The sequence below is a fragment of the Annulohypoxylon truncatum genome (genome assembly GCF_022578515.1).
Source record: "Annulohypoxylon truncatum strain CBS 140777 unplaced genomic scaffold F4807scaffold_34, whole genome shotgun sequence".
Classification (NCBI taxonomy): domain Eukaryota; kingdom Fungi; phylum Ascomycota; class Sordariomycetes; order Xylariales; family Hypoxylaceae; genus Annulohypoxylon; species Annulohypoxylon truncatum.
In genome coordinates, this window is record NW_025953820.1 from 363520 (window position 1) to 388062 (window position 24543).

The 24543-nt window shown below is 50.3% G+C and overlaps 10 protein-coding genes across 10 annotated transcripts; 5 read left to right on the forward strand and 5 right to left on the reverse strand.

Annotated features, from left to right (window-relative positions):
• Positions 1-535: 535 nt before the first annotated feature.
• On the reverse strand, positions 536-2717 carry F4807DRAFT_439343 (integrin beta-1-binding protein). Its single transcript, XM_047999193.1, has 2 exons — positions 2162-2717; positions 536-2088 (listed from the first exon to the last, which is right to left on the reverse strand). The coding sequence occupies exons 1-2, from the start codon at positions 2265-2267 to the stop codon at positions 1205-1207; spliced, it is 990 nt and encodes a 329-aa protein (XP_047851011.1). The 5' UTR covers positions 2268-2717; the 3' UTR covers positions 536-1204.
• Positions 2718-2823: 106 nt separating this feature from the next.
• F4807DRAFT_233164 (uncharacterized protein) lies at positions 2824-3514 on the forward strand. Its single transcript, XM_047994175.1, has 2 exons — positions 2824-3251; positions 3310-3514. Exons 1-2 carry the CDS (start codon positions 3054-3056, stop codon positions 3433-3435), a joined length of 324 nt encoding a protein of 107 aa, XP_047851012.1. The 5' UTR covers positions 2824-3053; the 3' UTR covers positions 3436-3514.
• Positions 3515-3593: 79 nt separating this feature from the next.
• On the reverse strand, positions 3594-4551 carry F4807DRAFT_463704 (Phosphoenolpyruvate/pyruvate domain-containing protein; the record flags this gene model as incomplete). Its single annotated transcript, XM_048002019.1, has 4 exons — positions 3594-4127; positions 4175-4200; positions 4252-4344; positions 4395-4551. 4 exons carry the CDS (start codon positions 4549-4551, stop codon positions 3594-3596), a joined length of 810 nt encoding a protein of 269 aa, XP_047851013.1.
• A 772-nt stretch (positions 4552-5323) lies between these two features.
• Positions 5324-8290, reverse strand: F4807DRAFT_439349 (uncharacterized protein). Its single transcript, XM_047999194.1, has 3 exons — positions 8238-8290; positions 7512-8090; positions 5324-7438 (listed from the first exon to the last, which is right to left on the reverse strand). Exons 2-3 carry the CDS (start codon positions 7576-7578, stop codon positions 6021-6023), a joined length of 1485 nt encoding a protein of 494 aa, XP_047851014.1. The 5' UTR covers positions 7579-8090; positions 8238-8290; the 3' UTR covers positions 5324-6020.
• Positions 7976-10812, forward strand: F4807DRAFT_233185 (alpha/beta-hydrolase). The gene is made up of 2 exons (XM_047994176.1): positions 7976-8090; positions 8238-10812. Exon 2 carries the CDS (start codon positions 8659-8661, stop codon positions 10429-10431), a length of 1773 nt encoding a protein of 590 aa, XP_047851015.1. The 5' UTR covers positions 7976-8090; positions 8238-8658; the 3' UTR covers positions 10432-10812.
• Positions 10601-11951, forward strand: F4807DRAFT_233197 (putative hyoscyamine 6-dioxygenase). The gene is made up of 2 exons (XM_047994177.1): positions 10601-11150; positions 11205-11951. Exons 1-2 carry the CDS (start codon positions 10770-10772, stop codon positions 11892-11894), a joined length of 1071 nt encoding a protein of 356 aa, XP_047851016.1. The 5' UTR covers positions 10601-10769; the 3' UTR covers positions 11895-11951.
• A 56-nt stretch (positions 11952-12007) lies between these two features.
• Positions 12008-13313, reverse strand: F4807DRAFT_463708 (Clavaminate synthase-like protein; the record flags this gene model as incomplete). The annotated part of the gene is made up of 4 exons (XM_048002020.1): positions 12008-12466; positions 12551-12853; positions 12907-13169; positions 13232-13313. 4 exons carry the CDS (start codon positions 13311-13313, stop codon positions 12008-12010), a joined length of 1107 nt encoding a protein of 368 aa, XP_047851017.1.
• Positions 13314-14091: 778 nt separating this feature from the next.
• On the forward strand, positions 14092-16434 carry F4807DRAFT_470228 (putative pantothenate transporter; the record flags this gene model as incomplete). The annotated part of the gene is made up of 9 exons (XM_048002789.1): positions 14092-14367; positions 14435-14536; positions 14592-14669; positions 14734-14821; positions 14871-14957; positions 15010-15103; positions 15156-15223; positions 15287-15515; positions 15603-16434. The coding sequence occupies 9 exons, from the start codon at positions 14092-14094 to the stop codon at positions 16177-16179; spliced, it is 1599 nt and encodes a 532-aa protein (XP_047851018.1). The 3' UTR covers positions 16180-16434.
• A 741-nt stretch (positions 16435-17175) lies between these two features.
• On the forward strand, positions 17176-19860 carry F4807DRAFT_233288 (MFS general substrate transporter). The gene is made up of 2 exons (XM_047994179.1): positions 17176-19037; positions 19134-19860. Exons 1-2 carry the CDS (start codon positions 17573-17575, stop codon positions 19466-19468), a joined length of 1800 nt encoding a protein of 599 aa, XP_047851019.1. The 5' UTR covers positions 17176-17572; the 3' UTR covers positions 19469-19860.
• Positions 19860-24102, reverse strand: F4807DRAFT_233271 (DUF1765-domain-containing protein). Its single transcript, XM_047994178.1, has 2 exons — positions 21399-24102; positions 19860-21338 (listed from the first exon to the last, which is right to left on the reverse strand). Exons 1-2 carry the CDS (start codon positions 23957-23959, stop codon positions 20252-20254), a joined length of 3648 nt encoding a protein of 1215 aa, XP_047851020.1. The 5' UTR covers positions 23960-24102; the 3' UTR covers positions 19860-20251.
• Between the last annotated feature and the right edge of the window lie 441 nt (positions 24103-24543).

Consider the following 24543-nt stretch of genomic DNA (forward strand, 5'->3'; position numbering starts at 1 on the left):
TAATTTATAAACGATATTTCTTATACTCTTGACCAGCCGGAAATTGTGGCCAAGCGGTGTAGCTGTGCCAAACTGGTAGGTCCCAAGCTGATAAGGGGAGGCGGAAGACCTCGCCGCACAACGAAACGTCTTCTCATGGCTGGAACCCTAGCACGTCCAAGAGTTTACCTGCCCCAGATTGGTGGGGATCTTCATGAAGCCCAGGCCGGCTTTATCTAAACCTGGTGAAATAAGCGTCCTAAGTGGAAATTCAACGTATGCGCATGGGCATGTGAAGGTTCGTTAGTTTGGTATCTGTAGATTTGCCAAGGTGAGATCTTTTTCTAAAAGGGGGTGGTGGAGTGGGAAGGACCGGGCTTGTCTACCCGGCCGAAACGTGCAGATCCCAGGTTGGCCCTCGTAAAAGCAGAGCGGCTCAGCCGGTATATGTCATATACCAAGCATATACCAAGCGCGGCCAAGCTAAGCGTTCAAGGTTCATAGTTGAAATTTTTCGTAACGAGTCATTTCGTCACTTATAACTCTTTATATGTAGGTAAGATTAGTGATTTAGGCAGGTATGTACCTACTTCTGGACAATTCGATTGGGTATTCTAGAACACTGGCACGTTACACAAATGTTTGAGTTGGATAGCGACGAGCAAATTGGAGCAGAAAACGTCAGCCATAGATAGGGCTATAGGAAACATGCTTTTCCTCGCTACTTGGTAATTAAACGTGTAAGAGAACAGACCTTCCCATGGTCTTGGGCCGAAAGTTTCTCTGAAAAGCGTGCGCGTCACACCGAATAAGAAAGTGGGCAATGATATTCGGATGGGGTCCCCATAGCGGAGAGATCCTAGAGTCCGAACATTGGCATGGTATAGGATTACGGGGTTATTCTTTAGGTAACTTGACGTCTTCATGTTTATTCAGGTGTGAGACTACCTACGCTATATTAGAAATTCCGAGAACAAATTGGTTTGTAATCAGAAATGCCTAAAGCGAGATTTGGATTTTTAGTAGCCGTTCGGATTGCTTTATGTCGTTGGTCCCGGACGAGGGAGGGGTTAAGATCAGCGCAGGGATTAGGGCAGGCGCTTGCAGATATGCCGGTCAATGCTATGCTATGTTGGTTGCTTTGTCCCAAACTCATAGATCCCCTGGACCCATGAATGCGATGGATGAAACGAATTGGAATGTAGCGTAGTTTTGACTCGGCCGACTACACACGACCCGCGCGCCCGACCTGCAAGATCTCTCCCGTCAACCTCTCGTCGCTCCGTAGAACCGGCCAACTCGCGCCATCTGCCTTGTACAGGCTCACTTCTAGCTTCGTGCCCAGGATCTTATACGTGGACTTCTCCGCGTCGATCTGGCCGAACAGCGGAACGCTAGTTCTGTAACGCTTGGGCTGCGCATCGCTTGTGGGTAGGTCGAGCGCGATCGCCTGGGGCTCGAACTTGACTGTGGCGTTGTCCTTATCGATCTTCTTGAGGAAGAAAGATGCGATTACCGTCGAGGGCGTCTGGTAGAAATCGTGTCGCACAGTTTCTAGCAACTCCTCCCCGTTCTCGGTCGTCGAGGAATTTGCCGTCTTGGACTTGCTCTTCTGCTGGCCAGATCCGATGAATAAGTGTCTAGGTGATGTTTTACAGCCTTCAATCTTCATGAATTGGTCGAACTCTAGCACCCGTCGCTTGCAACAGCTGTATCCTTTGCTCCCTTCATGGAAGATAGGGGCGCCCGGGTGATGAATGCATTTCTCATCCTCTGATCGATCTTGGCCTTTCTTATAGGCCGCATTGCAGCCTTTCCGTCGGCAAACCTTCCCATCTGGGATCTCGAGAGACGGATTGTCGTCTTCGGATTCTGGGGGTGGTGGGGGCGCGGTAGGGGCTGGTTGGGGAGTTAGAGGTGCGCGAGTAGGCGCTGACACGGCTTCAGCAAGTTTGTTCGCGAGAGATTGCGAAGCTGGATCGAGGTTCTCGGGCGCCTTCTTCTCGATCTCGGGTGGTAAGTCCGTTGTACTGTGCTTGCCTTCCGTACAAGGTGGGATCTCGAGAAACTCGTCGAAGGTCAGGACTCTTGGTTTGCAGCATTTCCAGCCTTGAAAGTACCAAAAGTGCGTATTAGAGAATTTCCTGGCATTTCCCTCTAGTGAAATAACTGGACCACATACCTTTTTGCCCCTCATGAAAGATTGGAGGACCCGGATGGTAGACACAGACCTCGTCCGGATCGGTGAAGACCTTGCCGCAACCTTTGTGGACACATTTCTGGGCCATTATCGCGCACACGTACGATATTGTAACAAAATTTCGAAGCTCGATCGGCGGCTTAGTAAATCAGGCGAGTTTGGACTCGTCTTTGTTTTTGGATAATGCGGATAATTCATAAAATCACACACGGTTCGCAGGTGAAGCTGGTGGAAGCTACGAGAGCCTTGAGCTTCTCACCGCCTTCCCTTTTCGGTAGCTTTGTACTTGCCTCTGCAAAAGTCCCACACAGAAACCTCTAAGTATCTAGGTACCTATGACGTACCGACGTTCGATTGTCGGTATGCGAGAGTCGTCTATCGCGGTATAATTCTCCCTATTATTAAAAACTGTTGAGAAAATTGCTTTACTTGATAACTCTCCGATTGGTAGTCAGAGTACCGGTTGTACTTGAAATCGTGATGCGAGAAATCTGTTTGACTTTATGTAGACTTAAACTTATTGGACTCTATTTGCGACTGCCATTCTGCTCAAGGAAACAATAACAGTTGATAAACCGGAAGTCCATTTTTAGTTACCTCTCCATGTGGGGCGGCAGAATTTGAGCCCCGCTTAGTGGGGAAAGCTGAGATATTCAGTAATGAACAATATTCTCTTATGATATGTAATATGCAGGTACGATAGGTATCTCCGTACTAGATTATACCTCCCGGCAAGTTGGTTTAATTCACCTAATTTCATACCTACCTATGACTTAGCTTATACGACCATTTATGATAGATCCAAATAGAAACGAATTTCTCACGGATTTATAGCTCTTCGTCTTTGTATCCAGTCGACACTTCAAAATCGAAAATGCGAGCTACTTGTCGATTGCTTCAAGCCTGTAGGATCACGCTCTTCACGCGTGAAAACTGCGGGCTCTGTACCACAGCCAGGTCAGTTCTATCTGACGTCTGGGACACCCGGCCCTTCCAATTCAAGGAGGTCGACATCATAAAATCCGAATCTAAACCTAGTTGGCGAGATCTATATGAGTTTGACGTTCCCGTGGTATGTAAGTAGAATAAGTCTAAAAGACGTATCCCGACCTGATACATCCCTTTCATAGATACATATCAGCAAGTCTTCAGCACCGGAAGAGCATCCGCAGTCAGCTTCGAAAGCTATTAAACTCATGCATCGATTCACTACCGACCAAGTAAAGGCTAAGATGGATCTAGCCGAGAAAGCTTAATTAAGATGGCCTGCTAGATGGCCTCACTTATCTACAAAGTCAACATCTTATTCAGACACATAGATCCAAGTAAATCCTTTCACTGTCCGTCACGAGCAGGGACAGGGAAATATTAGCCCGCTCTAACTCCTTGCTCTCCAGGGACCCCCAAGGGGCCCCTAGTATCTACCACCAGTCTTCGGCGCCTGCTGTCCGCGGGCAGCACTCAGCGCCACGCCCAGCGAGGCCTGTAACAGCGTCGTGTCGAGCGCTGCGCTGATCATGTGGAAGCCCTTATCCGCGTACTCTTTAGCCTGCTCTCCGCTCGTGGCAAAGAAAGCGCACTTCTTGCCCGCCTTCTTCGTCGCCTCCAGGATCCGGTCCATAGCCTGCTCTAGCTCGGGCTTGATGACACCATTTAAGATAGGATGACCGATATTATTCCCCAAGTCAAATGGACCTATGAATAGGACGTCGACACCGGGAACAGCGGCTATCTCTTCGACGGCGTCCAGCGCTTCTTGCGTCTCTATTTGCACCATGGTTAAGAGCGAGTCGTTGGCTTGTTGCAGATATTCCGTCATGGACGGCACCGGGTTAAATCGTTCCATGGCAAACGGAGATCCTAATCCACGTTGGCCTTGGGGTGGGAATTTGGCCGCGGCGACAATTTTCTTGGCGTCTTCGACGGAACGAAGCAGTGGAATTAGAATCTAGCTTGTCAGTGCCCTTGTGTCCTAATAGCTCGCGCGTTACGTACACCATGTGCTCCAGCATCCAGAGCCCCTTTTTAGGCGTCAGTTACACAATATCAATGGACTATACATAAACGCTTACGCTTGATCATCCAGCCCTGCATATCGGGAAGTCTCACGATGGGACTGACGCCGCAGCTTGCAATGGCTGGAACAGCTTCGTGCATTGCAGCATCTACGAATTTGTCAGCTTTTAAACGCTATAAAAAGGAAAAGGGGTTATACCGTCAATGTTCCCGTGCTCGCAGTCTACCATAACCCAATCCACGCCAGCTCGTGCCAGCACCCTCGAGACATTCTGACCGGGCAACGTTTGCCAGAGTCCTATGCTAGGGGTTTCATTCTTAACGAAGGCATTTTTTAGTACGCACCCTTGAAGCATTTTAGAATATGGTCTTTTCAAAGGTAGTGTTTTGGAATGAGAGCAAAGATTGGATTTTCTAGGACTTAATAGCAAGGTACGGCTGGCGGAAGTAGCACACCGAGATATAGGTGGCATTAGTCTTACTATACCAGACATCTGACCCAAAAGCAAGGTTGTGTCGTAACGAGGTTATCGGGAATTCGTATTATCTTTCTCCAACCTCAGGATCTTCAAAGGAGGAGAATCGGATTCCTTCCCCCCTCGTTCATGTCGTATATAGCAAACTACCGAGAGCGGGGTAGTTAGTATCTATCTAAGATCCAGCATCCTTTGAAACATGCACTACTTCCATGTCTTAGGTAGTATCATACTGAAGATTACTCGGATTAACTGTGTAAATTATAGAACCATCCCACAATAGATTAGGAACAGTCGAAATCTCGAATACTGCAATTTTCTTATTTGTCATCGTCTGTTGCTTGTTGAAATATGCAATTGGTTTAGATTCATGTACGGTTACATCATCCCGGTTGAGGCTCATGATTTATATTACTTAGGAGGTATATATAAGCTTTCCTTAGGCGGGGAAGCATTTCATATAGACTTAATACAACTCTTACCTAGGTAGGTATAAGTGAAACAGCCAATGATGTTACTTAAGGAAGTTAAACGGCATGCCTTCCGGTCATACCGTCTCCGATCCGTGGCTTCAATTGTCCCACTTTTCCCGGGAGTGCTCCGAGTCGTGGCTGCGGATGAGTACCTACCTTAGTGCTTATTTACACAAGCAATGCGAGATTCTCCTAGAGTATATAGTGTATTTATTCTCAGATCATAGAGTCGAGGGACGTGAGGAAGACTTGTTCTTAATATAGAATTCAGATATGGTTTCCAGTATATTATCTGGAAACCGGTGTGCTACCTATGGTGGTACACCTTGTAAGTTATAAGTTACCTTTTGCCATAACCCTTTCCCATCGACTCACCTCGTTCCACATATCTGTGTTACAATGGCGGAGCGGGGATATACCTTATGCTAGCGTGTGTGTACATGCCATCGTCCTTTCTATATATGCCCTAACATTGAATCCATCCCAAATCATACTGAGTTTCCCTCGCTAGTGGAATGAACAACGCCGTTTCGCCCTGATCGCTAGTGACCTTCAGTTTCTAGAACCGCGATTACGCCGGAGGTATGGATGCCAACTTGGTACTTAGACGCCATAATTCGCCATCTTAGCCCATAGTACTCGCACCCTCTGAATGGACAGCTTAACACCGGTGTCTATAAAACCCCCACGAACCCCTGGCTATGGGGTGGATAATCATGCTGATAAGTAAATGCATATTTCAAATATTGCGAGATGCGAGTAGCATTTGATTCGACATGGTTGGACAATGCACGGCAGAGTGGAGAGGGTGAAGCTGGTAAAATCGTGACTCGTCCCAGTGATGCTCAATAACAGCTACTTCGTGCTCCTCATATTTCAAGGGGATGGGCGCGCGGTGTTGTCGATTAACGCGCTGGGATCGAGTGTTCTAGAGTGCGACATAAAAGTTTGACGGGCGGCGAGGTCTAAAGCTGCCGTTCCCCCGGGCATATTCTGCATGGCGGTGAACATTTGACTCAGGAGCTCGATGTGACTGACAAAGTTACCATTGTGGCTGGCTTCTTCTAAGAGCGCCGTCTCGGCCGCCCAATCCGCGCCCCAGACGTCCGGCGGTATGACATCCCCCTCGTATAGCGCGATTCGAAGCGGCCATTGCAGACGCGGCCACCATTCTTCGTCATCCGGGTTGAATAGCGATATGATGCCCATAACTTCGCGGCGCGATACCCCTTTCAACCACCAGACGCTATCCAGACATTTGAGCAGGCCAAAATAGCTGGCAAGGATGGCGAGAGCGCGGGGACGCCGGATTTCGAGCAATTCCACAAAGCGACGCGAAACAGTGGCGAGAAATACGAGCGGGGCACCAGTATGAGGTATCTTATGAGCCCAATCCAGAACTGCGACGGCGTGCCGGTACGCTTGACGCGTTAACTCCTGACTCTCCGGGTCGTCATCCATACTCATAATCTCCTCTTCGGCACCATCTAGGAGATGTCCGAAGAAATTCGCATTCTGTCCCGAAAGATCGAGGTTCAGGGCCGGTTGGGACTCTATTATCGGGACCACGATACCACTGTGACGTAGCCATTGCCAACTAGCAGCAACGACGGCTTTCACGCCTTGAAAGGAATGGAACCATGATAGCGGCAGGACATATCCGTCAGACCGGTCCTTAAGGTCACCACTATCATCGCGAGAGAAAATGCGGGATGCCGTAGACTGGAAGGCGATGAGAGCCGCGGTAAGAAATAGCGCTTCGGCGTTCGATTCGTTGATACCCTTGCTTAGACTTGCGCCGTATTCGGATAGGGTAGATGCCATATACGCGTGGCTGGCGCGCACTAATTCTTGGTCCTGTGGTGAATTATATCGTAAATGGAGAGCGGAAACGGCGAGAAGGGCATCGGCCAAGAAATTGGCGCCGGAAAAGGCCAGGTTCGGAACGGTATTCCTCCATATCCTCTCGCTTACCGGCGACGATATGGCGAGGGTTTCGCAGGTGATGGTTGTATAATGGTGAAGCAGCTTAAGTTCCATCATGCGACTGCTTTTGGTGTTTGTCGTCAGGGGGAGGGATTCCGGATTTCGGTACAGGGGAAGAGGTGTTTCTGCGTCTACGGATGGTGTTGGTGGAAGAGTACTCGTCGACGGGCTGTCGCAATTGCTGGTGGATGTCGTTGGACGGGGGGTTTCGGCGGGAGTAAGGGAGTCGGCGACGCCAGGGTGTTCGAAGTCGCAAGCAACGCCATGTTTTGTACAATTACCACATCTAGGATGAACTTCATCGCACTGCAAATAGTGGTCAGGAACTGTCAGTTCTGCGCCGACCCCTTTTCGAATGTGACTGTTCAAGGCTACGTACCTTTATCTTCCTGGCCTTACATCTCCGACATCCAGCACGGGATTTCTTATGGGATCTCCTTGGAGGCATTGTCACGCAAGATCATAACTGCTGACGAATGATAAATCTATTATTTCTCCTATAAGGGCATATGAACGAAGCCATCGAGGTTGACGTCGATGTCGATTTCGATGTCGATGCCGATGTCGTTTCTAATCCACATGTGCAAGTAACAAGTTTACAAGCATTAGATTTCCGGATGCCGAGCGGGATACTCCCAAGGTTGTGACCAGTCGACCGGTGACTATCTGCAAGGTCGAAAGGCAGATACGGATTTTGCGGGTTTGCGGGATTCGATTGGGGCTTTGTGGGGCGCCGCGGGTCAGGTACCGTCAATTCCATTCCTGCCATTCCAACTTTCAATTGTACGTGCAGGTGCCAGGTGGGTTTCCTTCCTGCCTTCAATACCTTACTACCACATGCTAAGCCACTCGTCAAAAGTTCGCGGCAGATCCGGGGGTTAATTATCAGCCAACCGTTCTTGTTTCATTATCTTAGCGGGGCACTTTATAATCTTCCAAACAAGGATTCTTCAACGCAATGTATGTAGTACGTATATGTACGCCCAATACGCGTATAAATCATACCTAGCCCACCATACATAGCCCTAGCGACAAATTTGCATAGGTACCTACCTAGGTATCCATGGATGTCACATATGCCACCACAGATGCACTAATATCAGGCAGCCACATTCCCATCCGTCCAGCCGTCCGTCCTCCCCTTTCCCACTTCGGATGGTGTTACTCGCATGAGCCACAGGTTACGATCTCATTCGGTTCGGCTTTCTTACCCCCTCCGAGTTGCCGAACCTATCGTTACAAGGCATTCCGGCAAACAACCTCTCGGCACCCAAATTGTCCCTTTTACATCACCAAGCCCGGAAACATATGCAGCCGTTAGATTGCCCGAGAAGACTCTGGTAGTCTACCTGTCTGCCTGCTCGACACAGAGCATGATACGACCTGATTCTCACGTAAGCCTCAGTCAGGGGTAACCGTGAATCAGACCCTTCTTGGTTACGAGTGCCTAAATCTAAGAGCCGCATCATATGATCGCCTTTGTTGCTCCTTCGTCGAAGCTTAATTCTTTCCATAGAATTCTTTCGATATGGCGATCTACATTAAGCGATTAACGTGGCTCGGCCTCTTCGTCGCATTTTGCTTCGCACTCTTCTGGAGCCGAACATTTTATGGAACGACGAGACTGTCTGACCAATTATGCTCTATTGTAGATGTTTGTCGAACTGATCCACCGGATCTCTTTTCGGTTGAAAGTACTCCCGTCGCCCTCGAAGGATATGGAAACTTCACCGGAACCACCATAAAGACTACATTGAGTGGTGTTGCGCTTCCAGCCCCAGTTGACGCTTGGCTCGGTATCGACTACGCCACTCAGCCTATTGGTGAAGGCCGTTTTAGACCCGTTGACTGGCCCGCTCCATTCGACGGTGTGAAGCCAGCTGCATCATATGGGAAAGCATGTACACAAGATACCAAGTATGTCAATATAGAGGCTCAAGGAGAGGCATGTCTAAATTTCAACGTATATCGGACGCAGGGCGTTCCGTTGAGCAAGAAACTTCCGGTTTTTGTCTACATCCATGGCGGAAGTTTCAACTTTGGAAGCAGTAAAAGTTTAGATGGGGCTGCCTTCGTGGCATCATCTAAGGAGCCAGTAATGGTCGTGAGTTTTCATTATCGCTTGAACTCCCTTGGTTTCCTCCCCTCGGCAATGTTCAGTCAGGAGGGCCTCCTCAACCTCGGATTGCGAGATCAGTACTTCTTTTTGAAGCATTTTGTGCAGAAGCATATCGCCTCCTTTGGAGGTAACCCGGAAGCTGTCACGCTTGGTGGTCGCTCTGCCGGCGCTCATTCTGTGGGCATTCACTACTTTCATAATTATGGCCAGGACGCCGGAAAGCCTTACATGGCCAGAACTATCCTTCAGTCTGGATCCGTCACTGCACGGACATTCCCAAATGCCACTTATCCCTTATACATTCGGCAATTTGAGGAATATATGACATTTCTTGGCTGTCCTATTAATGATAATGCCGCCGCCTTAGCCTGTCTCCGGTCCGCTAAACTCGCTGATATCAGAAAGATTAGCAGCAAGATGTATGATGACTTCCTGTACAATAACACGTGGCCATTCCAACCAACACAAGGGGGCCCAATGCTGGAAAAGTTTGGCTCTCAGTCTGGTTATGATGAGACTTTCTTTCATGTGCCAACACTCACCACCACTGTCACAAACGAGGGAAGATGGACAGTTCCAGGCGACAAGAAGACAAATGAAGAGTTCATAGAATATATGCACACAGGTACCCCGCTTCTAACCAATGACGATCTAGAGTTGCTAGCATCCTTATACCCAGACCCAATAACGAATATCAAGTCCCCTTTCAAAGATTCCCCGAAAGAGAAGGAGGCGCAATATGCCCGACTATCTGCCGCCTGGAGTGATTACGCGTATATCTGTCCCGGGCAGGAGACTGCGTATAGGGTGTCAACCGCTGGCGTGCCGACTTGGAAAGGTCGGTTCAACACGAATAATAGCTACCCGGCTTGGAAGGGCATTCCTCACGCGGCTGACGGGAAGTATACATGGCCCGAACCAAAGACCCAATACCCGGAGATAGGCCACGTGCTCCATGGATACTTGTCAAGCTTCGTCACGGCTGGGGACCCGAACACACACAGATACCCAGGATCTCCCGAGTGGCCAAGATATACGCCAGAAGGATACGGCCTCGATTCAAAACCGGCGCACCAGCTTGTTATCCAGCCCCATGATACCAAGGTCGAGACGGACGACATTCGCCGCGAGGCTTGTCTGTTTTGGAGAGATCCTGAGAGAGCGCCCCGACTGAATAAGTAATTGGATAGAGAAGACCCCGATTATCACCTCAATATACCTATATTCATATATTCATATCGAACTCCTATATCACGTATAACCGGAAGCTATTCGCCTACGTCGGCACGTGATCCGATGATGTGGAGTCAATTCGACCCCGAGCCGCTTGGAGAAGAGGAGTTGGGATTGATGGTTGGAATGACGTGATTCACGCTTCAACCGTATTGGTGGAAGTGCCAGGGGTCTCTTCTTAACTAAGTTTCCTTCACCGGACCTAAGATCCTCTGCCTTATATTAGGTTCCTTATTTAGAAATACTTTCTTCGGGTCGATCGCATCTCACTGCACCAATTCAAGACGATGGCGACTTCATTCAGTGAAATCCCGGTCATAGACCTCTCGCAAGCGAACCATAACTCGACCACCAAACGCGAACTACTAAATAATCTCCGCTATGCCCTTACAGAAGTTGGGTTTCTGTATGTGTCAAATCACAGTGTCCCATCGGCAGTGGTTGACGAGTTAGTAAATGCGCTGCCTGCGCTTTTTGAGCTAGAGGATGAGGTTAAGAAATCTGTCGCATTGGAGAATTCGCCACATTTTCTTGGTTATAGTGGTGTTGGCAGCGAGAATACAGGCGGTAAGACGGACAGGAGAGAGCAGTTCGAGTTTGCGACAGAGTTGACGGCAATTTGGCAACCCGGCCTTCCCCTATATGAGCGTCTACGAGGCCCTAACCAGGTAGATAAACAATTTTAATATTAGATTTTCAGTGCAGCGCTGATGCTTTATAAGTGGCCGGAAGGACACCCAAAGCTTCGCGCCGTCGTGGAGGCTTATATACAGGAGCTCACAAGACTTGGCGAACGTTTCCTAGACCTAGTTGCTCAGGCTCTTTCACTTCCTTCCGGTACTTTCCAGCCTTTTTTATCAGACCAACATCGTCTGAAGTTGGTGCACTATCCAGCGCTCCCGATTGATGATCCTACCATCTCGCAACAGGGTGTTGGTCCGCATAAAGACTCCTCGGGCTGGTGGACATTCCTACTTCAAGCATCGCCTCCCGAGGTCAAGGGTTTGCAAGTTCTCAACAAAGCAGGGGCATGGGTGGACGTACCCGTAGTACCGGGCACTTTCGTAGTCAACATCGGGCAGGCCTTCGAAGTCGTTACGAATGGCGTATGTAAAGCGACGACGCACCGAGTCCTCTCGGGTCCGCATGAGCGATACAGCGTGCCATTCTTCCAGGGCGTCCGTCGAAATCTCACCAAAGCCGAGGCCATCGGGTCTTTACAATCGCACTTCAGCACGCTTAATATCAGCAAGGAGTCCGATGAAGGTCATGCGGTCGACTCGGCTTTCCTTAAGGGTAGGTATGATACCTGGGGAGAGTCGCAGCTACGAACCAAAGTGCGCAGCCATCGCGAAAACGGCAAGAAGTTCTATCCTGAGGTCTTCGATCAATACATTCACGACGATGCTTGAAAAGACGGATTGGAAGTGCTCCGACCTCAAGGTCTTGGCAGGGGTAAACAAGCGAGATCATCATAGCATATTAGCATCAATTCGATTTACTGCTGCCTATTAACCAGATACATTTAATCGTAATACTTGGCCGCTTTGCCACCGATGATGACCTGCTCAGACACATCACTCCTCGGCTTATCTCTAGTGACTCCCCTCGCCACACGCGCCTTCACCCACTCTCCCGCCGTGATCCCAACCGCACTACCATCCGTCGTCTTATCATATCCCAGCCGCGCCAACACGTCGCTCACTACGGGCCGCAACTCGAGGCTGTCCTCCGGCCTCACGAAGTACAAGACGCCTAGGCGGTCTATGTCCGCCTGGTCCGGAGGCGGAGCCACCACGCGGTGGATGCTGCTCTTCAGGAACCCGTTGGTCAGGAACTCGAGCGAGTCGGCGAGGTTCACCGTGATCGACTCCGGGTAGGGTTTCACCCATTTCCACTCTCCCTCGGGGGTCCGGACTTGCAGCGCGCTGACGGGCTGTCTGAAGAGGAGCGTTAAACTGCCGAAATCGGTGTGGCCCTTTACCTGCGCGTTTGAAAATATACGTGTTAGCGACATGATGCTTAGTATCCGAGGAGGAGGGTAAGAGTAGGGACGTTCTATACATACCCACACATTATCCAGGATGCGATTCTGCTCTTCGGTGCGGTGGTGGTACTTCATGTATCGCAGGTGGCAGTCGCTCTTCTCCTCGTACCGGTGCCGCTGTAGGAAATAGTCCTCCGGCAGCTCTAGGATGATGGCAAATAGGACGAGAAGCTTGTTGACAATCCCGTCGTTGATGTGTCGAGCGAAACCTTCTATCTCATCTCGGTTCTGGTTGATGACCTCTGGATGTGGTCTTTCAAAAGCGGGGATGAACTTGGGAATGTTGTAGATCTCGGTGTTATCATATACCCCGGGCTTCACTTGCTACCGACTATATGAGAAGTTATATATAAGGGGCCTGGAAAAAAGACACTTACGCGAAGCCCCAGGGGCTTATAGCCATTGTAGCCCCCATTCTCAAGGTCCGCCCGATATTTCAGCTTCTCCTCGGTTGGCAGTTGGAATACCTCCTTTCCAATAGCGAACTGTCGGTCGACTTGTTCTTGAGTTAGGCCGAAATTGATGATGTAGAAGAATCCAATCTTCTGGATGGCATCGAAAAGTTGTGCCGCAAGCTTCTGCTTTCCACCCGGCTCGTCGAATTGGGAGAGATCCAATGTTACAAGATCCGCCCAGTCAACTATAGTGGTATGAAGTTAGCATATAACTTTCACTGCGGGAAGATTCGTGAAACTTTCTTACGCTCATATTTCGTTTCGGGAATCTGGCTATAGGTTGGTATACTTGTCTTCCCCTGGGGAATGTTAGCAGCGACGACGGCCATCTTTGTGTAATTGATGTATAGATCTACGTATTTCGGTTTAACTACTTATAATATGATCTTTGACTTAGGCTTTTCATGATTACACACGATCATCACGACCCAGGGGTATGGATCGATATATGCGTGCCACGAGTAACCAAGGCATCGGATCCGATGCCGACGATTTCCACGATGGCGTGATACAATTACCAACGTCGATTCCAAATGCATTCATGGGTTTATGAAGGCGAAGAGAGGGGACGATCGGTTCCAAGTTTCCGGGTTTCTACCGTCGTGGGTAGTTCGCGGGAGCTTATGCGAAGCTAAGCGAAGTCGTGATCATCCCGGGCGATGACGAATCCCGGAGGACACGATTTGATCGGTCGAGAGCTCCCAACTCTACCTCCCATAACTCCTAACCCCTACAATATTATCGGAAGAGCTTCCGGAAATAAAAATTTCCAGCACGTGGGTATTGTTTTGCTATCGAAGACATGAACGCGATGGGTTTAGTTCTGTAGAAACACGTCTTCTATCTAAGCTATTTCATCCACAGATACCTAGTAATAACAAGGTTCATTGCTTCTTATCGAACTGATACATACCTAGATATTCGTGATTATAGTGGGCAATGACTGTATATCGCCTGGCGGGTCCTTTCCAAATTGGTCCTCTGTTCGTTGATATGCTCTTCTCTTAAAAGACCCGTCCGTCTGGAACACCGCTGCATTGCATCGATAGTATATCTTGACGACTAGAATTTTCCGATCAAGAGCGGCCATCTGGTCATCCAACAAGCATGGCAACCGCTAAGACGCCCGATATCAAGACCTCGGAGGCGATAGGAGACTCTGGTTCTAGTAGCGTTGATGATGGGTTTCATCACGCCCGCAGAGGAGAAATAATCGACGATGTATCTGGTAGTGAAATTATTAATGGATACGAAGCGGAGCGTATGCGAGCGAGAACGGCTTTGACGGCGGACGAAGAGAGAAAGCTGATTCGACGTATCGACTGGCACCTCATGCCGTTATGTTCACTTATTTTCATGTTCAAGAATCTGGATTCCGATAATGTAAGTATCCTTTCCAGCATCCGCACATTACTCTATGATGGTAGACACAGCTAACTGGTAGCTAAAGATCTCGAATGCTCGTATTATGAATAAAGGAACTTCTCAAAATATCATGACACAGTTGGCATTAACATCTGATGAATATGCCTTGGTTACTGTTCTTTATTATGTAAGTTTAAGATAATTAGTTTCAGGCGGAAATGATAGCTTACAGTACATAATAGATACCGTATATCGTGGGAGAGGCGCCTTCTAACCTGCTTCTTAAGAAATTCTCTCCTTCGCATTGGCAAGCAAGGATTGTAAGTCTCTTTCGCATTACGCATCTTAACCAGAGGTTGAAGCTGATACTAATGATTACCGTAGATGGTTACTTGGGGGATAATGTTAGCGTGCAATGTTGCAGTCAAGAATAAGGAGGGATTATATGTTACGAGATTTCTTCTCGGGCTCGGTAGGAATCCCCTAAGCATCACTCGGGATTATGCTGATCAGTATTATAGCCGAAGCTGGAATGTTTCCGGGAATTATCCTACAAATGACATATTGGTACCGACCGGATGAGATGTCTCTAAGGCTTCTCTACTTTTGTATGTGCCAGTAAGACATATCGAGCTTCGATGGTGCTAACAAGGGACTTAGATATATGGGGAAATCTCAGTGGGATATTTAGTGGCATACTCGCATTCGCTTTCGACTATGCTTCAGGGGCAGGAGGTTTGTCTGGATGGCAATGGTAAGGTCCTACAAATCCGTACCCTCGCATCAGAATTTTAAGAAAAATACAGGTTATTTCTTACCGAGGCAATAGCGACGATCCTCTTCGGAGTCGCCATTTGGTTTCTATTACCGGATTGTAAGAAATCGTGTACAGAGTGACACTCATAGCACTGGAAACTGACAATCCATACTCCAATAGTTCCTCAGACATCATCCTGGCTTACGGATAAGGAGAAAGCATTCATCCAAGCACGCCTGCCCTCAAACGCACCAAGAGCCGCAGAACAGGACTTTAAACTGAGCGAGATTATCTCGTCATTGAAAGATAAGAGGTTATGGCTCTTCACTTTTATATGGGCATTCTTCACAGTCGGCACTTCTGGCGTACGCTTCTATCAACCAACGGTCATCGCGGACCTTGGCTTCACGTAAGTACCATACCTACCCCTGGTCGACGAAATTTCCCCCCGATGAAGATAGGGGCTCTCTGTTTCTAACAAACCTCATTTCTATAGAACGATCGCACAGGCACAACTCCTCAACCTCCCCATCACCATCCTCGGGCTCATCGTGATCGGCGTGACCGGCGTATTCGCCGACAACGGGCGCGTACCGCGGCCCGTATTCCCGCTCGTCTTCTTGACCATTATCCTGGCGTGCTACGGCGTCATGGTAGCGTACCCGAGCAACGCGGCCGTGTACGCGGCGACGATGATCGGCAACGCCGTGACGGCGGCTTGGTTCCCGATGATGTGGCCGTGGCGCGTGCAGACGACGAGCCGGGCGACCGGGTCCGCCTTCTCGATCGGCTTCGTGAATAGCTACGGGCAGATCGGCGGCGCCATCGGCCCCCAGATCTTCCGGTCCGCGTACGCGCCCCGCTACCAGGTCTCGTTCGCCGCCGCCATGGTGCTCGTCGGCTGCTGCATGGCGACCACCCTGGTCACCTGGTGGGTCACCCGCCGGACCGAGCGGGACACGCGGAGGCTCAAGCTCGCGAGGATCGCGGCGGCGAAAAGGGACGATGCGATTTTGGATGATGTGGTGGATAATGACTTGAGGAAGAAGGCTGACGGTCCCGCGGAGGTTTGATTTTCCCTTGGAAAATGAGATAGAAGCCCGGAATGTGTCCCTGGTTAATAGGTGTTGATTGCAACCCTTAGGATCGTGACTAGAAGATAAAAGGATCGGCTCAACCAAGAAATAGAAGAATCTAAAATCGAGATATCCCCTTCGAAATCCCACCTTTTTTACTAATCTCGTTAAAGCAGATGCTAAGCTAGAGTGTATTCTTTAGGCTTCGTCGGAACTTCTGGATGTAGTCGTAAGGCCCTATGTTAGTCAAAACCTTTTCGGAGGACCGTACCGGAAATCTGATGCAGATAACCCAATGCACCCAACTCCATTCACAGAATTATGGATCTATCTATACCGCATATATGGACTATACTTATGCAAGGGAGGAATCTATGTTCTCGCACAATTCTTGGTTGATTGGACAGCGGTCCATCCGCACCGAATATTGGGAATTGGGAGGGCAAGTCTCGGACGACCCCTGAATTGTCGAAATGGAGAATATCACCCTTCGGGGACGCTCGACACGGATGCGTCCTACTCCTGCGCACACAATAAGAGTCTCCACGTTCGTAAAGCGGTCTATCCCGAAGTTCTGATACTGCGTATAATATAGGTTAAGATTTCCCAGCCTCTAAGCCTACCCACACTTGCTCTTCTCGTGGGTATGTTGTATGGCCACCGGGGCTTCGGGCGCCAACCCGCCGCCCCAGCGACTCCAAAACCGCACATAATGACGACTCCGCGCATCTACTTGCAAACTTTGATGCCCTCGCAAACCACATCGAGGAGAAGGTGCTTTCGAAGAAGCGAGCTTATCGTCGGGCGAAAAGGTCCAGATTGCCGCATCAGAGTTTACCTTATGCACACCTATCACGGGTAGCCAGCCAATCACGTCGCCGATGTGGTTCCCATTACTTAAAAGGTGACCGTTACCACACCTCCGAAGACGTCTTTCGCGTCGTACACGTTCCACACTCCATAGCTCAAAAGCTGCACACCACGGACCCAAGACCTACATATCTAGGTACCATACTTCATGTTGTTCAGGCTATTACCTACCTCACCTACGCAGGCTCCATCGAATCAATATCAGACACAAAAGGATATATGTACGTAGGTGGGTGTGTGGACGGGATAGACAGTGCGTGAGCTGTCCTGTGCATAACAAACCCCAGAGAAGCACATCTGCGATATTGCCATAGGGTTATTTCCATCTTTCTCCACGCGCACATAGATGATGGATAGAACGTCAAATACCAGCTAAGAGAGAAGGCGGTCCACGGCTTCGTCCATACATCCCTACCTATGGGTGTATTAGCCGCGCTCCCTTCCTTCGACTTATCTCCCAGCTCGTGCTATACTCGGACGACTGATACTCGCAGCACGAGGAAACAGACGAGTAAGAAGCATGTGGGACGCCGTTCGCGAGTCCAGCATCGGACAAATCGTACGCATCGTGTTCCGCCGCCCGGACCTCTTGCCCTATCCGGAGGAGCTCGATTCCTTCGAACTGCCGGCCAGCCTAAGCCAGAGCCCTAGCATCGTGCTAGACAGCAAACTAGAAAATGAGCTGAAGAAGCAGGAAGGTCAATCCCGCTGCGTAGAGCAGTCCGTCTTCTCCACAGGCACGGCAACGCCTTCAGACGAGAAAGACCTCGAAGCCGGCGTCTTGGACGGCAACCCAACCATAGTAATAGCAGTACCCGTACCCGCCGCAGCATCGACGCCCGTCGAAGGCACGCCCCGTAATATCGACGGCCCACAGACCCAAGATCCCGCAGCGGTGGTAGTAGTAGTAGGCTGGTACTCGGCCTCCGACCCAGCGAACCCGCAGAACTGGTCCTTCGCCAAGAAAGTCTGGATCACAACGCAGATGGGACTCTACACATTCGCCGTGTACATCGGATCATCGCTGTACGCGCCGAGCGAGGCGGCAGTCATGTCCTCCTTCGACACATCCTACGAGGCCGCGGCCCTCGGCATCGCGCTCTACGTAGCCGGCTACGGCCTCGGCCCCCTCCTCTGGGCCCCGCTCTCCGAGATCCCAGCCGTAGGCCGTACGACGATCTACGCCACAACACTCTTCGTCTTCGCGTGCCTCGCGCTCGGCGCCGCCGTCGTCGAAAGCTTCGCGGCGCTTCTCGCGCTGCGCTTCCTGCTCGGCTTCTTCGGGTCGCCGTGCCTGGCCGCCGTGGGCGCGACCCTCGACGACATGTTCGCGCCCTGGAAGCTGCCGTACGTGCTGACCATCTGGTCGGCGTCGGCGACGCTGGGACCCGCCCTGGGGCCCGTCGTCTCCGGCTTCGCCGTCGCGGGGATGGGCTGGCGCTGGAGCGCCTGGGAGCTCGCTTGGCTCGCCGCGCCCGTCTGGCTCCTAATCTTCCTGACCCTGCCCGAGACGAACCCGGACGCGATCCTGCACCGCCGCGCCGCGCGGCTGCGGGCGCGTGCGGGACGCTCCGATCTGACGCTGACGTGCGAGGCCGATCTCAGGCGCGCCCATATGCTGACCACGCGGCAGATCGTCGTCGACGCGCTCATCAAGCCGTGGGAGATCAACGCCCTGGACCCGGCGGTTCTGTATACGACGATCTACTCCTCGGTGTTGTACGGGACGTACTATTCCTTCTTCGAAGCGTTTCCGCTGGTATTCACCGACATGCACGGGTTCAATCTCGGGGAGTCCGGGCTACCGTTCCTAGCGTTCATGCCGGGCTTGGTGATCGCTATTTCGGGGTATATAATCTGGTTTCGGCTTAACGTGGAGCCTAAGATGCACGAGGAAGCCCCGCCTTTGTACGGGGATCCGGAGAGTAGGTTGTTTCCTGCGGTGGCGACGACGATGCTCGGTCCGATTGGATTGTTCATTTTTGGTGAGTTTAAACTTAACCCCTACCTTGTGCAGCCGTCACGAAAACTCGTAATATCCCGTGATCTGAGGCCCGATGCTAATAAATTATCCTGGTTAGCATGGACTTCGCGTCCCGATATCCACTGGATCGTACCTATTATAGGCCTCATGGTGCTCTTCGTCTGCTTCGTGATCGCTTTCCAGTGCATGAATTTTTATATCGCGCGGTGTTACCCGAGATATTCAGCTTCCATATTCGCCGCCAACACCTTTGCCCGGAGTTGCTTCGCCGCAGGTTCCATCTTGTTCTCCAGACCAATGTACGAGAAACTCGGCGTCGGTGGCGGCGTAAGCCTGCTAGGAGGGCTTTCGGTACTCTGCGCTGGTGGTATGGTTTTTCTTTGGCGCTACGGCGAGAAATTAAGACTTAGGAGTAGGTTCGCTCAATCTTGACTATCGGGGTGGGTAGTCAGAATACGAGGCGTGTGTATATAAATAGCAAGTTTACGGACATCGCTCTAATATCTAGAATAAAATAAGTAAAGGGACTTGACCAGGCTTTAAGGTGGATTGAGTGTATGTGAAAGGCACTGAACTCAAATTGAAGCCACTATCGACCATGCTGTATAACCCGTGCTGGCGGATAGTATAATACAATGCTATAATACAAGCCGATGCTGATGTGCTAGACCGTGGGGTCTCCCTTCCGAAGGTGCACCTTTAACGTATATATTCGAAGCATAACGCGCGGTTGCGAGCTGGGCCTGTCAGGTCGAGCGCGTCGGTATATCCGCCAACCTCGCCGCATCCGTCTACGTAGATTGCCTCCAGCCTACTGAAGGTATCCACTCCTCTGAAATTTATCTCAGTGATCTTCAATCCAGACCCGATACACAACAGGGAAAATGGAGAAATGCAATGGTATTGTGGAGTCCTTAGTGAATAGATGACAATTTCCTCTCAACGCCTTAAAACGATTCCAATGTGAAGAAAACGAATGCCGCCGACCCTTTTTTGGATTGGTACCTATTTAATTCACGAATGCGAAATCCAGTTATCGACCGAGAAATCGAATATACTAAAGGCCCGAAGTGGTAACCCCCTAACTCCTTTCACGTATTGGTTCTTTTTTTGCCCTTAATCCACTACAAATAAGACCACTTAGCATTTCGTAATATGACGCCGTAGCATGCAACTCAGGCTCCCGGGAGATTAAACCTTTGGTATTTTGGAGAACTAGGCCAACTTTCTAAAGCCCTCAACCCCGAGAGCCGGTACTTCGACGTCGCTCAATCCGAGAACACCTTCCTCTCGTCTGCGGTCAACAAAGCTGTTACATTCGGCTACGACGAGGCTCCATTCGGCCAAGGCACGGCCCGCATATTTTACGCCATGAGCAAAGAACCCCTTCGGCTCAACTGGCATGATGATAGGTTCCTGCATAGGGGAAATCGGACTTCGATTTAACGCATCGTCTCTAGTTCGACTAGTAGAGCTCACCGGACTAAGAGGCAAATCGTCATCATGTCTGTCAATGGGACTCGATTGGCCAATGCTCTGTCGGCGGTCAAACGCCATAGATATGCGGTGAGGCGATGGCGGGATCTCGGAGGGATTAGCGTTCTTTGCTGAGTTGACTAGCCCAGGATTGGGGCTTCCGGAAACTGCTCGAGTCGGAGCTGGCCGGCCCGCGGACGGCGGCGGTGGACTTCCTGTTCGTCCTTTTGCGGTCACCCAAGATTGTGCGGGGCTCGGCAGCCGCGGTCGAGTGAGGATGCGATTTGGAGGAGACATAGTGCCGGCGGCGTTCCAAGACAGCGTGAACTTGAAAACATACTGAAGAGCATCATATGTGGGCGACGAGCCTATGCTATCCGAGTCAGAACCGGGCGGAGTGACGTTAGATGAGCCCTTAGGCGGTAAGGTAGGTCGAATGCGCGACGCCGCCGTCTCGCGTCTCACAGCTTCCAGATCATTATTAGTATTGCCTCCGGTAAACGAGAAGAGTTTGCCTAGGATGCTGCCCCTCTTCTTTTGAAAGACAGGTTCAGGGTAGTCGACGGAATCCATTGACTCGAAATCGGTGGCTGGGGTCGCGGGATCGCTCTGCGGAGGTAGGGGGGCAGACGAATCAAACCCCATCATCAACCCGGGTTGTACAGTTGGCAACTCTGTGCGGATGATCATGAATCGTTTCCCAGGAGTTGGGAACGAAGGCGCGGTCGATGGTGGGAATTTGCCTTGTTGCTCAGTCTCATGCTTCAACCAAAGGTAGTGAGACCACACGGTCTTGAGACGCGAGTAAACGGCAAGGAATATCCTCCTGTGACGTAGTTAGTAAAGTAGCAACGTTAAGATTTTGAAAAGGGTTTGAGATCCTTACGTATCCGACTCATTTGCACTACCGGCGTCCCTACATATCCTCCAGCATAGCAGTCGCATGTAGTAAGCCCGGACCATAGGACACCAGTTGTTGAACAACTTATTAAATACCTCCTCTGTGAGCAACCAGTCCAGACATACAGCCTCCTTACGAGACTGATCGCTCGCGATAGCCTCCCATATTGAAAAGATGAATGAGAGCACACGAATCTCAGACATCGTATTGTTGGAGTTCATAACTCTCTTGCAAACCTCAAGCCAGAACGGCCAGTCAACGAAATTCTGGGAATCGACAAAATTCTCGTAAGCCACCAACGATTCTTCGAGGAAGTCACAGATTGTGAAGCATGCATTGTGATCATACTGCGAGGTTCGCTTCGCAGTAGCTCTCATAACGGCCATGAATGATTCCGCAAATGTGTGCCGCGCGTCCACGTAATACATAGATGCGGGGGAAAGCAAATCCTTCAACAGCACTATCAGCCGGTTCTCGCTCATTCCTTTCATGACATTGCTACTCGGGGGAACCGGCAAGGCCATGGCGGACGCATCGGCACCGTGAATTGCGTCGGTAAGTGGAGGCGCTATCATAACGTCCACAGCCGCCTGACGATGTACGGTCGAGTCTAGAATAGTAAGCACCTGAGCGTTTACCAGAACAAAGCCCGGCGCACGGGCTTTTCCAGCCAGCGTCAGTCCCGAGGGCAGGAACTCTTCAACTAATATATAGTAATATTTGCAGAAGATGAAGAACAGGTCAGTATCACGTCCTGCCCACCTAGAAACCCACGGCCCTCGCCAGGGGATCTTGGCTGCGGTAAGTGGTAGTGTAGCAGCCTGCCTAAGCATACTAGTCAAGTCCCTCACGGAAGTCCAACCAAGCTTGTCAACGCAATGAGGAAAATACGCCCCAATGTCATCAAATCCGCGTTCAGTATGCCGCGGTAGGCCGAACTCATCCTTCACTCGGCGTATCCGGTCCGGGGACAAAGACCAGAGCCGCACTAACACGTCGGCAATACCTGGCGCGAAGAAAAAGGCATAAGCACAAGCCTTGCCCGCAAAATTGACGAGACTTAAGGGAGCGTGTCGAAGTGACAGCTTCTCTACCACGATGGCCATTTGTGCTACAAGATTTGTGACAAACATAGTTTTCACATTGTGTCTCGCAGATTCGGCCAAGTAGGCAGAGTCGGTCGAGTCCATGGAGGCCGAGGACTTGTTGCGTCTAAGTCCGGATTGCCCTTGTTGTTGCTCTGCGGAACTTCGATCCACGAGTGGACTGAAGTTGACGGCGCACTGCCGCCATTCTAGCCTCATCATGAGAGAAGTCAAGGCCTCGAGCAGGATAGGCCTGTCAACTCCTGCAACAGGTTGTTGAATCTTTCCCTCAAACAGCTCAAGGAGTCCAGTCCACCATTTATTCAAGATAAGGGCACGCCGTTCAAGGTCTTCGTGGTGTAGCCTTTTATTCGAATAATGATTCGCGTGATTTCTTAAGAACGGCATCAGAACGTTTCGGACCATGCCCATTTTCAGAGCTGTAGACTTCGACTGGAATTTGTGAGATTCTGAATCCAGGGCCTTGAACGCTGACCAAAGAGGGTCTCGGGACTGCGGCAATTTTTTCAGCAAGACGTTGTCCTCTGGGAAGGTACTGTTGCTCGTCTCGGACGTATGCGACTTGCGGGTTTCGGTGGACGGAGGAGCGATGCTAGCTGTCGAGGATGCAGGACTATCGCGGTCATATTGAGCTTTGCCCTTCGCCAACATGCCGGGCTGTCGTTGCTTGATCCTATTAAGATAACTTCCAAATTTACTTAGAGACTCAGTCGACTTATTGCTTTCGCTATCGGCGGGTGACACCGGACGCTTCCGCGAGGACCTCCTAAGCTTCATGATCGAACTGTTACTGGCAGATCGTTCACGACGACCCGGTCGTCCCTCTGGGGTCGTTTCCGTATCGTCCTTCTTGTCACCAGGAGAGGGCGATCGTGATCCCATCCACGAACGCTTCGCAAGAGAAGAAATCGAATCCGAAACGTTTCTATATTTGTCGTGAGACTTTGGTGTTAGGAATCTAGGGTCATTAGTATCCTCTTCATTAGGACGCTCCGTATCCATCGCGTCTCCGGCGTCTTCTACAAGGTGTAGAGATGGCCTAGATGAAGGCATCCATGACTGTGGTCGGCTTATTGTCGCTCTTCGTTTTGGCACCTTAGCTGACCCGGAATCGGGGCCAGCCATACTGTTTTCGCTGTATTCAGGCGTAGGTTTCTCATTGGTACTGCTCTTCACGACATCCTTCGAGAAGGAAAAGCTAGTATCGAGGTCAGTGCCGAAGTCGAAAGAAGGTACATCGAATGAAGGTAGGCTAGGAAGGTTTTTGGCGCTCGATGGTCGATTGTGTAACTTCGAAGCCACGTTCGATTGTGGTTGGAAAGTTTCGGGATTTGACAGCAAATCTGATGTGGAATGCGAAGTAGAGTGACTGGAAGAGCGAAATGGCCTGGTGGGCTCGACGGTTGGCAGGGCCGTAACTGTCAGGGTTGGGCCACTCATCTCATTGCAAGTGTCTTTGCAGCCTGGTGGATCAGCACAGCTGAGGCCAGATGGAATGGCAGTGGACAGATCTGGCGACGCAGATCTGCTTTGTCGGTCGCCCTGGCGATCAAAAGGGGGAAAAAAGCTCACAACCTCAGGGTGACTTATGAGAGCTTAGGGGAGAGGACGAGGGTTAGACGGCTGGAGGGGGCGTCGCTCAAGGTTTCAATCCAACGATGTCACCTCAAGTTATTAGGTTATCTGATGCAGCGAAGAAAAACAAATAATCCCCGCCAAAGATACAATGAAGTTATGTAGAAGAATAGTAAACAATAACGTAGGAAAAAAAATTACCCTCTTTCGACTTTCGTGTGCACCACTATGTATGGAGACAGGATGCTTGAAAAGAGAAGGTTTTAAAAAAATCAGAAGTCACCAAACGAATGTGGGTGAAAGATCAGTTTGTTCAAGACCAAGAAGCGACAGACGGGTCAAGCTAACAAATTGATGTTTCAAAAGCTGAAGGCACGCCCAGGCCCTGTTGGTCCACGGTCCCAAATCGTAGGTACACTAAGAACACTAAATTTGTCTAAGTTGCGCTG